Source organism: Convolutriloba macropyga, chromosome 5 (assembly GCF_964194025.1).
Source record: "Convolutriloba macropyga chromosome 5, txConMacr16.3, whole genome shotgun sequence".
NCBI lineage: Eukaryota > Metazoa > Xenacoelomorpha > Acoela > Convolutidae > Convolutriloba > Convolutriloba macropyga.
Window position 1 is genome coordinate 36,579,516 of NC_134472.1, and position 15,129 is coordinate 36,594,644.

The 15,129-nt window shown below is 34.8% G+C and overlaps 1 protein-coding gene across 1 annotated transcript in view; it reads right to left on the bottom strand.

The window, feature by feature from the left end:
* Positions 1-3,264: 3,264 nt before the first annotated feature.
* LOC142339367 (ubiquitin-associated domain-containing protein 1-like) overlaps positions 3,265-15,129 on the bottom strand; it is a 60,603-nt gene continuing 48,738 nt past the window's right edge. The window contains exons 10-12 of the mRNA XM_075389372.1: positions 14,954-15,095; positions 8,414-8,721; positions 3,265-4,166 (exon numbers count right to left, since the gene is read on the bottom strand). Of these exons, the coding sequence (XP_075245487.1) occupies positions 4,125-4,166; positions 8,414-8,721; positions 14,954-15,095 (492 nt within the window). The 3' untranslated portion in view covers positions 3,265-4,124. The remainder of the gene's footprint in view (positions 4,167-8,413; positions 8,722-14,953; positions 15,096-15,129) is intronic.

Consider the following 15,129-nt stretch of genomic DNA (forward strand, 5'->3'; position numbering starts at 1 on the left):
GCAGGAGGGACTTGAATGGGATCAAAAAATCTCGAAGGATCTTTTCACCTTGAATATTACCAGCAGATCCAAATTACTATATATTACAAAGTAAACTACTACTAAAGTCTAATGCTCTAAAATAGAAGTCAATGTTCTAAAACAGAAGTCAATCCTAAGAAAATGTAAAAAATTCAGGTGATGAACAAACCTGAGTCTGCTAAAAAAAAATCTGTAGGATCTCAATACTTCTCCCAAAGTTGTAAAAAACAACACATTTACAAAAAAGGCTTCAAACTTCTTTCAAAATCAATTAAAAAGACAGGCAAAAGATTCAAAAAACTTCAATAATTTTTCTGGCAACAAATAATGTCAATATTGACTCACGTGAAAAACCCAAAATCAAAGTATAATAAAAAAACAGTTTCTCCACTCACTTTTAAGCAGTTTCAAGCTATATCAAGCTTCAAACTTACTCGTTTTTTCAATCTCAGTACTATTCCAGCGTAACTAAAAACCATTAATCAAATTTGACTCATAATTGGGGTAAAAACAAAAAGCGCGTGAACAGAAATGAAAAACATAGCAGAACAAATGCTGAAATACAATCCAAAGACATAAAAGTGAAACTTAAAACTACTTTACCTGACCCGCATTTATCAGTACAAACCAAGCAGAAAAACAGTTTCAAGACTTTAGACAAAAGAACAAAAAGAGGCCATCAGAGACAGGCAAAACGACAAACTGAGTTTCAAACAAAATAGAAATTAGGAAAAATTAAAGTTGCCGGATTTCTTTGGTTTTTGTATCTCTAAAACCAGAATTGCCGTCTAACAATTTAGGCCAGAAAGACCACCGAGCTCATTGAAGTCTTTATTGACGACTTGAGTAAAAAAAATTGAAAATTTTGAATTTATGATGGAATTCATCACAAATCTCTTTATTGAACGTGCATATTTTATTTTAAAGTCGCTAAAATTCGTGATAAAACAAACTCTCTTGAAAACAATACCATTGCCACTAGAGACCATGCAGTAACCTATTGACAATGTTCAAAACATCACAAGATGGTTGAATTCAATATTTCTGCCTCTTTAAGTTTGCATTACCAAGACATATAGCTCAGAAAATGGCAAAATGGACAGTTTGTCACCAAAAAGGCCTTTATCTAACTTGAAAAAAAACGCCACTTTGAAACTAATCAGACAAAAACCTCAAAAAATGTGAAAAATTCCAAGATTTTGGGCTCAAAAACTTCAAAAAATTGACCTTTTCACATTAAAGATAGTCCTTACCATCAATTACAGCACTCAAAGGACTTGAAACATTGCTAAAGCAAGCTTTAGAAACAATGTTAATTTTATATAACAGTGTCTACTGGGCGTCACATTTTTCCCGTTTTGAAAGATCAAAGTCATGGAACAATATATTACAAAAAAGACCGCACCAATACAAACCAATTCTTTGATTTTAAGACGGCGCACCAATTCAAAACAAATTCTTTGGATTGCAAAAACATCACAACTGCTTACCAGAATTTTCATTAACTAAAAAAACACTTATACCTACATATTTTCACGAATTGATTCCGAAAAGCATTTAGAAAAATCCGATAAAACCTCAAACATTTAGAACATAAATCAAATGAACAAAAAAGTGTCGCACTTTTTCACCCCTATTTATTTAAACCCTATCATTTCAACCACATTTATTCAACCAGTTATCATTTAACCCCGAATTCAATCTTTGTTTTGGACTACTGAATTAGTGAAAAAAGTGTCTGCACATCAGCCTGGACCTGTCTCGCGGGACATCACCATGCCTCAGTGGTCCGCGCGACTTGATATGAAACAATCACAGTCGAATATGGGATAAAGTTATGCGCTCAATTATGACAAAACATCTTTAATTTCGACTGCTATTTGGCGGGATGAAATTGTAGAGGGGTTGAATGAGAGGGGTGAAATAAAAGAGGGGTTAAATGATAAGGGGGTTAAATGATTTGGGGTTACTCGATTTTTTTGCTCAATATCGTTTCGGCGTGACAAAAATCACTTGGCAAAAATCACTTGGCAAAAATCACTTGGCAAAAATCACTTGGCAAAAATCACTACACCATTTTGACTTCAGAAATCAAGAAAATATGTTAGCAGATCTCAATAAAAAGGCAGCGCCCCAATACACTTCATGTTCTATGAAATGTAGAACATAAAGAGCGCCTAAAAATAGCATTTGAGAGGCTGAGGGCGGCAATTAATGAGACAATTTAGATATCCAATCGTTCAAAATTCAGAAACGTAAGTCAATGCTAAATTTTGCATAAAAACACGACTAGAAGTGCGCCAAACTTCTTTCGATAGCAATTAATTAACTTCTAACAGGTTGTTAATGAAAAAAACATGAATATCATCAAGTTTCGTTTAAGACACACTGCATGATTGAGTCGCAAATTGGAATCTTCCGAGATTACGTATGTACTCGATTTCATGTGCCTATAGTCAGGCATCTCTTGCAACCATTATCATAGCAGACCCACGGATTGCTCTCATTGATGAGCTTTGCGCAAGAGCAATTGATACCAGCTTTGTTATCTTAATTGCTCGTCGCTTGGTAGAAAATTTTGCTATCTAAATCCGACACTCGCCAGTCCAGTACTGAGCTAGTTGAAAAGACTGAGAATAACTGGATTAAAAGTTCTAATCTGAAGGTATAACATAAAGTGCCTTATAGTAAGAAAAATAATACGATGGAGTAAACAAGCAACATGGCAACGATTAAATCAAAAAGAGACAATTATCGCCACACAGCAGCTGTTAAAAGTCTGTTCCCAAATTCTCACAGCTTTGATGTCTGCAGACATGATAGCATATTTTGAAAGTGATTACGTACAACTATGCCGACGTTTAAGAGTGCCGAAAGTGAAACTTATTTCAAGAGTGCCGAAAACATGAAAAGAGTCTTTTTGTGAATTCAAGAGCATCTAAAGTAAATTTAAAAAACTTTCAGGGTACGCTGACGGTTGTGATAGATTCACATGTTCGGTTGTGATAGATTGATATTAAGTCCCACAGCCCGTTGAGGCATGGCCATCGCCCGCAATTAATATTATTTACTTAATGTTTGTCTGTCTGCAGTTTTCTTTGACTAATAAACAATAAGTTTTATAACAATGCCGAAATTTGTTCTCCATTCTTATTAGTCGATAATTTTTTGCGTCAGCTCCGTAAAATGACATGATTGGTTAAGAAATTTATCAAGATAAAAATCGCTAGCAGAAAAGATCCGGAAGGGCGAACACAACTTACAATTCTTTAAAAAATAAAAGGGCAAGTTTAGAGAATTGAGAAACAGACTTCGGAGTCAAGGTTGTCACTAGAGTTGATTTGAATGGGTAGCAGTGTAGTTTACATAATATGTCTGAAGAGCGCGGTAGTGAGATAGCTGGTAGTGTGTGTATTGTATATGTGTGAGAGAAAGAGACACAAACTGAAATGACATTAAGGGACAAATAGCACCAATCCAATTAAATCACCATCCACATCGAATTATGAAAATAAATTCACTAATACTCTTATAGTCAAAGCAAACAAATTAAATCAACTTTTGAGATTTTTGCGCGATATTGAGCCAAAATGAAAAGCTACCCAGAAATAATAGCACAAAGATGCCGAACTCCAAACCCGTAAATAAGACTTCTTTGCTGTCAAAGATGAGGTAAATATACAAAATCTCAAGTCAGATTATTCATTCGAACACTTTAAGTTAAGCGACTCAACAGCACTTTTACTTCCCGCCTTCGTTTAACAACGAACCGTTCCCAAGCCAAAGCACAGAAATTTGCCATCGCACTAGCTACAAACAATAGTTCTCAACATCATTATTTTACATCACAGTCTTCAAAATAACAGTCTTCAGCTAAGTTCAGGGCAGTTCACATTGCTCCTCTTATTGTTTCTCCATTCACTGTACATAAAACCAGAAAACCAACAGAACATGCAAGCCATGCTCGTTGCTGATGAAAATAATGATCTGGGCAAATGGAACTACTCTGCATCCGATTCTAACTACAATGAAGGGCATCTCGAACATATAGAACTATTGGCAACGCCTCGTGCTTTGTTTGCTCACACTCTTCTCAATCTTCTTCAAATTAAGGTCGAAAGTGAATCATCGTCGTCATCTTCCATCTAAGCATCAAAAATTTGCATTAAGGTCAGCGGATCAAAAACGGAAAAATCGGAAAATAGCTAATAAAAATTGCCAAAAAAGGGACAAAAAACTGACGAATATTTCTGGGTAGGACCAAATGACGCGTTTTGAATAAGCTCTGGCACAATTGAAACATACGCGGCAGCTTGCCGGAAATTAGCCGCCATTGATTCCCAGGACACCGATTGTGATTGAAGGAACAGAAAAACAATGAAACATAGCAGGACAAGTCCTGAATTACAATCCAGAGAGATGAAATATTCATTGACCTGACCATTAATATTTTTACAGCAAATACAACTAGACGGTCAACAAAATCTGTGACCCACCTTATATAGGCAAAAAAAAATCAAAGAAAAATAGAATTTTTCTACAATTTAACAAAAACATTATAAACATGACTCCACGCTAGACAGCCGACAAGAAAGTTATTTTTGATATTAAGCGAGAAGACCAACAGAAAAACAAAAACCAGCTAGACTAAAAAATCGACTTTTTTGTTTGAACAGAAAGTGTCAAAATCAAAAAAGGAATGCAATGAGATAAAGCGAATATTTTGATTCGCGTTTTTTTCATTAACAACCAATGAAATGTGTCATTATTGATACTAATTACTAAAACTCAAATCATCGCAAAAACTCAATGAATCGCAACCCTTTCTGAAAATTAATGTTGGAGAAGTCAAAGAAGTCACTAGCTATGGACCAAAAGAATTATTTCAATCAAGAAAATCATCAATATCAACCGATGAGGTCTGTCAACAATTATACTGTCATAAGACAGCAAAAAGTACAAGAAATACTAGCAAATCTTAAAAATTCGCGTAAGTTCTTTCGTTTAAAACAATCCATGTACAAGTCAAAGATAGCATAGCTATTAACTGAAAATTTAATTTTCAAACTAAGCATCCTTAGAAGGAGATGAGACTTGTAATAAAAGAGACTTAGAGATGGGAGAACATAGTGAACAAAAAAACGGGAAAAAACAAAAAAAATCTAACATAACCGACTAATGTCGGGCGAATTGCTCTTAAACGAACGGCGAGCGGTTGGCTTCCTCAGTAGCTAGCCACGGTTTAGTGAGCCTAGCTTTAGCTTGATTCGACTCTGCAACTTTTAGTTTTCTAGCTTTGTTAGTAAATAAATCAAAAACTGATATTTTGAAAAATTTGCAAAATTTTGCGAAAAAAGCTTCCAGATTTCACAGTGAAATTGTTCCCAACTAATTTTTGTCCTGGAGTTATGTCAAGTAACCCATCTGCAAGACGAAAAACTTCGTTGGCCACTAATGATCGTTAAACTCAGAAAAGGACAAAATTATACAAAAATTTCGAAAACAATAACAAAAAATCTTGCTAAAATTCAAGATATTAAAATATTCAAATCCATTTAATTGTCTCAAGATACTATCCAGTATCTCTATTCCCAGCTTTAAATAGTGTCACTGGCTCATGAAGATACATAAACTTGGAACATGATAACATCCAAAAATTTGAAAAAAAAAATAAATTTTATCAAAGAACTGCAAAGAGCTGGAGTCTTTAAAAAATTGATAACCATTCAATTACCTCTAGAAACTACGCGACCGTTTATCATCAAGCCTTGAGGAGGTCCCTATGACCCTGGTGCCGGAAAAAATGATTAAAAATTCAAAAAGCTTCAAAAACTTGAAAAATTGCAAATATTTTTAAAAATGGCTGATATTAAAATCTTGAAAAACATTCCATTACATCTAGAAGCTATGCAGTAACCTATAATCAAACCCTAGAGGACGTTATGTGGCTTTTGAGTTTTGAGAAACCTAAAAACCGACAAAAATTTTTAAAAAACTCGAAAAAAATGCAAGTTTTATCAAAAAAAAATGATAAAATTTGTCATATTAAAAAATTGAAAGCTATTCCGTGGCAAATGAAATTTTTTCAGTAACTTATTATCAAACCCTTAAGGACGTTTTTTGGGCCTTGCGTCCGGAAAGACGCGGATAATGAAAAATAAATGTCGAAAAAAGTGAAAAAAATTTGCACATTTTGTCAAAAAGATGCAAAAATTCGTGATGTTAAAATCTTTAAAAACATTCCATTACATTTAGAAACTATACAGTAACCTATTTCCCAACCCTAGATGCGGTTTTTCGGCTCTTGAGGCTGGAGAAACCTAAAAACAGACAAAATTTTTTTAAAAAACTTGAAAAAATGCAAGTTTCATCAAAAAAATTGATTAAATGTCATATTAAAAAATTGAAAGCTATTCCGTGGCAAATGAAATTTTTTTAGTATCTCATTATCAAACCCTTAAGGCCGTTTTTTGGGCCTTGCGTCCGGAAAGACGCGGATAATGAAAAATAAATGTCTAAAAAATTGAAAAAATTTGCACATTTTGTCAAAAAGATGCAAAAATTCGTGATATTAAAATCTTTAAAAACATTCCATTACATTTAGAAACTACTCAGTAACCTATTTTCAAACCCTAGAGGAAGTTTTTCAGCTCTTGAGGCTGGAGAAACCTAAAAACAGACAAAAATTTTCAAAAAACTTGAAAAAATGAAAGTTTCATCAAAAATATTGATAAAATTTGTCACATTAAAAAATTGAAAGCTAATCCGTAGCAAATGCATTTTTTCAGTAACTTATTATCAAACCCTTAAGGAGGTTTTCTGGCCTCCACGTCTGAAAAAACGCGGATAATGAAAAATAAATGTCCAAAAAAATGAAAAAAATTTGCACGTTTTGTCAAAAATTGCTAAAATTTGTGATGTTAAAATGTTAAAACAATTCCACTACCACTAGAAACTATGCCGTAAACTATAATAAAACCATAGAGGAGGCTCCTTGACATCTCGGGCTACAAAAACTCAAAAATGACAAAAATTGTCAAAAAGCTTGAAAAAAATTGTGAAAATTAGTATAAAATTGCGAGTTTTTAGCGATCGATTCTTCGTCAGTACCCACGGGGGCGGGGGATGAGTGGTGCATTGGGAGGCTGATGGGGAGGGAGGTGGCATCAGTGGGTGAGGGGGGGGGGTGGAGGCAATAGTGGGGGGGGGTCAACAGTGGGGGTGTCTTTAACCGCCCTTCACACCATAAGTATAGGTCTCCAAAACAGTGTGGGCTATTGTTAGAAGGGTCAGACAAAAAATCGCTCCAAAAGATCACGATTAATATAATTGCTACAAACTTCCTTTGAGAGCAATTAATAATGACTCTCTAATGATATTAAAGGATAAGGATACTAATGATATTAAAGGATAACAAAGTAGGAAAAAAATCACAAAAATCAAAAACTGATTTAAAATTTTGAGAAAACGTAGTGCTAAAAACATAAAAAGCTAATATTTTTTACAATAAGAAGTGTAAAGCATTAATCGTCATGAAAAGCATTAGCATTAGCTGACCGTTGATGAAATCAAGCAGTTGCAAATAGGCGCAGTTAAAACACATATGTATCATATATTATTCAAGAGAAACATTGAAAACAAAAATCTGCACGAGAAATTGCCGCGCGTGAAAAAAAAACAAGTTGCTCTCAAATACGAAACCTGTTCAAATACCAATTTCTCACTCCACTTCAAAAGTAATTTGAAAAGAAATCACGACTCAAACATACTCGCGTTTTTGCTCCTTTTACTACTCCAGCGTGATTAACATCACCACTCTAATGACTTCACTGACGTAAAAAAGCCGAAGAAAGTGTGAAGAGATCTTAGAAAAAGACAGCACATCAATAGAATCCCAAATAACTTGGATCGTAAAAATTGATTGTTGTACAAAATTAATTTTAAAGTGCGAACTATTTTGATTGGATTTTTTAGTTAGGTTAGACATACTCCTGTTTCTTAATGAGAGGATACAAGGGCTAGTATCGATGCCAAAAAGTATAATGCCATAGATGGTAATTAAGACTTATAAGAACAAAGTTCAAGTAGCGGGCATCAAAAATTGGTCCTCAAGGGTTTGTTCCGTTTTTGTTTTTGATTCGTTTTTCCGATACATATTCTGATCATTATAGATTCCTTTGCGGCAAAATGAGGTAAAGCAAAACAAATTTTCAAAAATAAGAGCGCTATAATAGCCGGCTAAGAAAATGAGGGCGGATATTAATAAACTTTGCACAGTTGAATTCGACTCACTTTACAGGAAAAACGGCTCGAGAAAAATGCGAAGAGAAACCAGAAATTTACTTTATTTCGAAAGCACGAAATTAATACGACTTGTACAATTCTCCCTAACCTGTGTGATCATGGATTCCTCATTTGCGTTGTTGTGACTGCTATCGACACTTCTTTGATCACCCCTTTGCACACTCTCGTTGCCACTCGAAGATGCAACAGCCTGCTGCTCTGTGTTCGCGGACTCAACAGCAGTTGTAGTTGTGGTTGTAGAGGATGTCGATTCAGATCCACTGGATGTTGAGGAACTACTGGTGGCATTCCTTTCTGTTGAGAATATAGAAGAGATCTGCACCAGGAGGGGTCCAGCATCCGGATCATTTAGATAGTGACTCATTGAATTCGGGTGTCCCAAAATATCTTCCAGGGCTGTAAAAACAAAGCGAGCATTTTAAAAATTAGCGCCAAAAAGCTATGCTACTTGGTCTCAATGACAACACTTGACCTTCATAATTCTAATATAAAACATACACGAAAGGTTGCCGGAAAAAAGGCGCCATTTCCCATAACACAGATTTAAGACATACACCTGATTCTCGTTGAGGATGCAAGGGCTAATATCAAAAACAATTCGCATTAGAGATGGTAACTAAGACTTTCTAATACAAACTAAGGAAATAAGAAGAAAATTCAAGTAGCGGGCATCTAAAATTGGCTTTAACGGTTTATACCGTTTCCAATTTTGATAGCGTTTTTGATACTGATCCTGTTCACTTTAGATTGCTTTGCTGAGCAACAGCTGTTTAAAAGCACTTTGAGCAGAATGAGCGAAGTGTGAAACTATCCCAGAGAAGCCAAAAACATTTCATGCCAAATGTTGAAGAAGCTGTGAACTAAAGTAAAGCGAAACAAATTTTTATTCGACGAAGTAAAAAACATAGCAAGACAAGTTTTGAAACAATTCAAAGAAATTTCATTGACCAAACAAAAAAACTAGACCAAGAAATGTATTGGAAAAACCATTTAGAAAAAAAATTGTCAAAAAATTGAAAAAATAGTAAAATATAAAAGTCAATTAGCCGCATGTGAACAACATAGCTCGCAGATTGTCAGAAAATAGCCGCAATAGCTTTGTAGATCTGCAGTTTCAAAAAAACAGTAAAGAAGACAGAACAAAAAAATTCGTCTTTTCATTGAAGGCCGATATGTTATATTTTGATTAAAAATCTCTATAAGTTTTTGCTGCCTCTATTAGCTGCTCTCAAATAACCTTCATTTAGAGTGACACACACCCATTTGACCTTATCTCTTTGAATTAAAGTAAATAAAAGTCAACTTCAAAGTGAGGAAGTCAATTTTGAGAGTGAGGTAAGTCAAGTGTGACCAAAAATATAATCACGCGATAGAACAAAAAACTCACTCCACTAAGAGCGAAAAATGACGTTCATCACGCACTTCAGTTAAAATTGCATGAAAAAATGAACAAAAAGCAGATTTGAAGTGTTTGTGACGTCATATGGTCGTAACAAAAATCTTGACAACAAAAAAAACATAGCAGGACAAGTCCTGCCGTAAAAAATCAAAGAATTTTTATTGACTTAACAAAAACTAGACCTAGAACGGACTATGAATGAATTGAGAAAACCATTTGGAAAAAAATCCGATCCAAAGAATAGAAAAAAAAAACAGTTAAAATCAATGTGAAATTGCCGCATGTGAACAAAAACCACTAGCCAGAAAGCGAATTTTTGTTCAAACACCTTTTTCTCACTCTACTTAAAAATTAGAGCAGAAAAATTCAAGCCGCAAAACAACTCGCTTTTTTGCTTTATCTCCTGTTTCGGCGTGACCAAAATCACTACTCCAACCTGACTTGAAAAATCATGAAAATGTGTGAACAGATCTTAAAACAAAACATAGCCGGAAGAATTCCTGAAGCGACTCGAAGCGTCAAAACTTCAAAAAACCGTAATTGCAGCTGAAGCCAATACTTTTTGTATTAAGCAATGAACTCATTACGTCTCCAGGTCTGATATAAAAATAGGTGAAATATAAACCACTGTCACTAACAGACAAAATGCAGCAAAATTTTGCAAGGGCTAGTATCAAAAACAATTCGCATTAGAGATGGTAACTAAGACTTTCTAATACAAACTAAGGAAATAAGAAGAAAATTCAAGTAGCGGGCATCTAAAATTGGCTTTAACGGTTTATACCGTTTCCAATTTTGATAGCGTTTTTGATACTGATCCTGTTCACTTTAGATTGCTTTGCTGAGCAACAGCTGTTTAAAAGCACTTTGAGCAGAATGAGCGAAGTGTGAAACTATCCCAGAGAAGCCAAAAATATTTTATGCAAAATGTTGAAGAAGCTGTGAACAAAAAACCACTAGCCAGAAAGCGAATTTTTGTTCAAACACCTTTTTCTCACTCTACTTGAAAATTAGAGCAAAAAAATTCAGGCCGCAAAACAACTAGCTTTTTTGCTTTATTTCCTGTTTCGGCGTGACCAAAATCACTACTCCAACCTATCTTGAAAAATCATGAAAATTTGTGAACAGATCTTAAAACAAAACATAGCCGGAAGAATTCCTGAAGCGACTCGAAGCGTCAAAACTTCAAAAAACCGTAATTGCAGCTGAAGCCAATACTTTTTGTATTAAGCAATTAACTCATTACGTCTCCAGGTCTGATATTAAAAAAGTGAAATATAAACCACTGTCACCAACAGACAAAATTCAGCAAAATTTTGCAAGGGCTAGTATCAAAAACAATTCGCATTAGAGATGGTAACTAAGACTTTCTAATACAAACTAAGGAAATAAGAAGAAAATTCAAGTAGCGGGCATCTAAAATTGGCTTTCAAAGGTTTATACCGTTTCCAATTTTGATAGCGTTTTTGATACTGATCCTGTTCATTTTAGATTGCTTTGCTGAGCAACAGCTGTTTAAAAGCACTTTGAGCAGAATGAGCGAAGTGTGTAACTATCCCAGAGAAGCCAAAAACATTTCATGCAAAATGTTGAAGAAGCTGTGAACTAAAGTAAAGCGAAACAAATTTTTATTCGACGAAGTAAAAAACATAGCAAGACAAGTTTTGAAACAATTCAAAGAAATTTCATTGACCAAACAAAAAAACTAGACCAAGAAATGTATTGGATAAACCATTTAGAAAAACAATTATCAAAAAATTGAAAAAATAGTAAAATATAAAAGTCAATTAGCCGCATGTGAACAACATAGCTGGCAGATTGTCAGAAAGTAGCCGCAATAGCTTTGTAGATCTGCAGTTTCAAAAAAAAACAGTAAAGAAGATAGAACAAAAAAATTCGTCTTTTCATTGAAGGCCGATATGTTATATTTTGATTAAAAATCTCTATAAGTTTTTGCTGCCTCTATTAGCTGCTCTCAAATAACCTTCATTTAGAGTGACACACACCCATTTGACCTTATCTCTTTGGATTAAAGTAAATAAAAGTCAACTTCAAAGTGAGGAAGTCATTTTTGAGAGTGAGGTAAGTCAAGTGTGACCAAAAATTTAATCACGCGATTGAAAAAACTCACTCCACTAAGAGCGAAAACTGACGTTCATCACGCACTTCAGTTGAAATTGCATGAAAAAATGAACAAAAAGCAGATTTGAAGTGGTTGTGACATCATATGGTCGTAACAAAAATCTTGACAACAGAAAAAACAAAGCAGGACAAGTCCTGGCGTATTGACTTAACAAAAACTAGACATAGAACGGACTATGAATGAATTGAGAAAACCATTTGGAAAAAAATCCGATCCAAAGAATAGACAAAACAGTTAAAATCGACGTGAAATTGCCGCATGTGAACAAAAAACCACTAGCGAGAAAGCGAATTTTTGTTCAAACACCTTTTTCTCACTCTGCTTTAAAATTAGAGCAAAAAAATTCAGGCCGCAAAACCACTCGCTTGTTTGCTTGCTTTATTTCCTGTTTCGGCGTGACCAAAATCACTACTCCAACTTGACTTGAAAAATCATGAAAATGTGTGAAGAGATCAAAACAAAACTTAGCCGGAAGAATTCCTGAAGCGACTCGAAGCGTCAAAACTTCAAAAAACCGTAATTGCAGCTGAAGCCAATACTTTTTGTATTAAGCAATTAACTCATTACGTCTCCAGGTCTGATATAAAATAGGTGAAATATAAAACACTGTCACCAACAGACAAAATGCAGCAAAATTTTTTGCTATTGAATACATTCGGTAGCGTTAAAAAAGTCTGAAAAAAATTAGGATGGTCAAAATACTGATAGACTGCCAATGTGACACGGCACCAATTAATACCTGACATAGCTACCAGTTAATACCCTCAAATAACTCATGATTCTACTCTCAAAAAGACCGTGGAGGCAAACGGCAGATAGTAATATTAGAAACAAAGTTAAACGCAGAAAACCACTACAACCAGACGCAGAAAACCACTACAATTAGATTTATATTCACTGCAATTAAGACAAAAACAAAACATACATCTTTCTGGTTGTATATAAGCTAGACAACATGATTTCATACTAATTCAAAAGAAATCAATCATAGAAAAGACATAAGCAACACAATAATATTCAAAGTCAAAAAATCGTTTAAAAATATCTATATGTTCCATTCAGTCAAAAGCTACTTTTCAAAGTCAAAAAGTTATTCACTAACCACAGCACATGATCAAACATAGCCAGCAGAGTGCCGGAATAGCTGCGAAAGAATAGACCTGCGTGCCATATAATAGAGATAGAAACAGATACAGATCAAAATTGAAAAAAAATCGATGCCGTTCAAAAAAACTATGTAAAAAACATTCAGCGATAACTTAATAAAGCTTGTTAAAATTCATTCCGCAGACACCTCTTATTAGGGACCTTTACTGCACAAATGAGTTCTTTTGACCTTAAACAAATTCAAACTAAACTTAAGTTTTAAAGTGCAAAAGTCATTTTATTGAGTGAGGTAAGTCACGTATGATCAAAATCTAAACATACCCGGCAGATTGCCGGAAAATAGCCGCCGTTGATTCCAATAAGCATGATTGGGATTGAACGAATAGAATATATTGAAAAAAAAAGATTTTTGTACACAAATATTTTTTAAGTCCATTTATTTTGATGGCATTTCGCAGTTGAACATACTTCTGTTTATTAGAGAGAGGCTACAGGGGCTACTATCAACACCAATAACCATTAGAGGTGGTAACTAAGACTTATAGGAACGACGTTCAAATAGCGGGCATCTAAAATTGGGCTTTATGGGTTTATCCCGTTTCTATTTCTGACTTCAATTTTATATACCGACTCTGTTCATTTTGAATTGCTTTGCTTAGCAACTGATGTTCAAATTCACTTTTAGCAGAATGAGAGAAGAGAGAAACTAGCCTAGAGAAGTCAAAAAGATTTCACGCAAAATGTCGAAAAAGCGGCAAAATGGTAAAGCGAAAAAAAGTTTGACGAAGTAAAAAAAAAATACGAGCGCAATAATAGCCGGCTGAGAAGATGAGGGCGGCTATTAATCACGCAAATAACCTAAAGCTTTCGCTAAACCGAGTGAGAAATGACGTCACGCGCGCAAATGCCGTTAGTGAGAGGAAGAAGTCATTCAGAAAATTTGACTTTTTCAGCTTTGCTGTGTGAACAAATGTAAAACGAAAAAAGAGCGTCAGACGACGAAACAAAAAACATAGCAGGACAAGTCCTGACGTACAATTCAAAGAATTTTCATTGACTAAACAGAAAACTAGACCTAGAACGGACTATGAATGGATTGGTAAAACCATTTAGAAAAAAATCCGATCCAAAAAAAAACGAAAAAACAGTAAAAATCAAAGTCAAATTGCCGCATGTGAACAAAAAAACCACTAGCGAGAAAGCCAATTTTTGTTCAAACAGCGTTTTCTCACTCTACTTTAAATTTGGAGCGAAAACAATTCACGCCACAAAACCACTCGCTTTTTCGCTCCACTTCCTGTTTCGGCGTGACCAAAATCACTACTCCAATTTGACTTCAAAAATCATGAAAATGTGTGAACAGATCTTAAAAAAAAAAAAAGACAGCGCCCCAAAACAATTCAAATTCTTTGAATTGTAAAAAACCAGGATCACCGCAATATAGCTTCGCTCAGCTTACAGCTTCGCAGCTATAAAAAACTTCACTCGCTCAGAAAAATTAGTTCACATGGCAACTTTTCTCACTTACGCTTTTAGTTCAAAACAGCGTCTGAACGAATAGAACTTCCGGTAAAAAAAAAACCTTAAGAAAACCAATACTCCTCTTCGAGTCGTAAAAAGACAGCGCCCCAATACAATGCGAATTTTTTGAATTGTAAAAAAACTAAGAGAAGGCCAATAACAGCCCCAGCTATCGCTGTGCGGCTTTTAATCATTCCTTTAAAATGGCTTCATGTCTTGGTAAAGTTTTGTCAATCAATTTTTTTCTTTGCCCACCACGTAAGACATGAAGAAAATAGTCACAGAACTGTCCCACAATTTATCAAAATTGCAGTATTGATAATTTCAGAGGATGAATGATCAAATTAAACTTTGACGAAGGCAATTTGACAAATTAGGTCGTGCTGTTTGATTGTTTTTGACCACAAATCGTTTCAACGACGACAAAGAAAATGGACAAAAACACCAGTATCTCTCACCTAACAGTGTCTTTGGGTTGTTGAGAAGTAACTGGACGAGGGGGTTGGACACAATGGCCTTGTACATGGGGGAAGATGCGTCGATCCCCTCCTCCCATTCTTCGACTGAAGGACGTCTCGGCCAAGTCAGCAACCACTCACACTAAAATCACACTTATTACAAGATGCACTGAGTC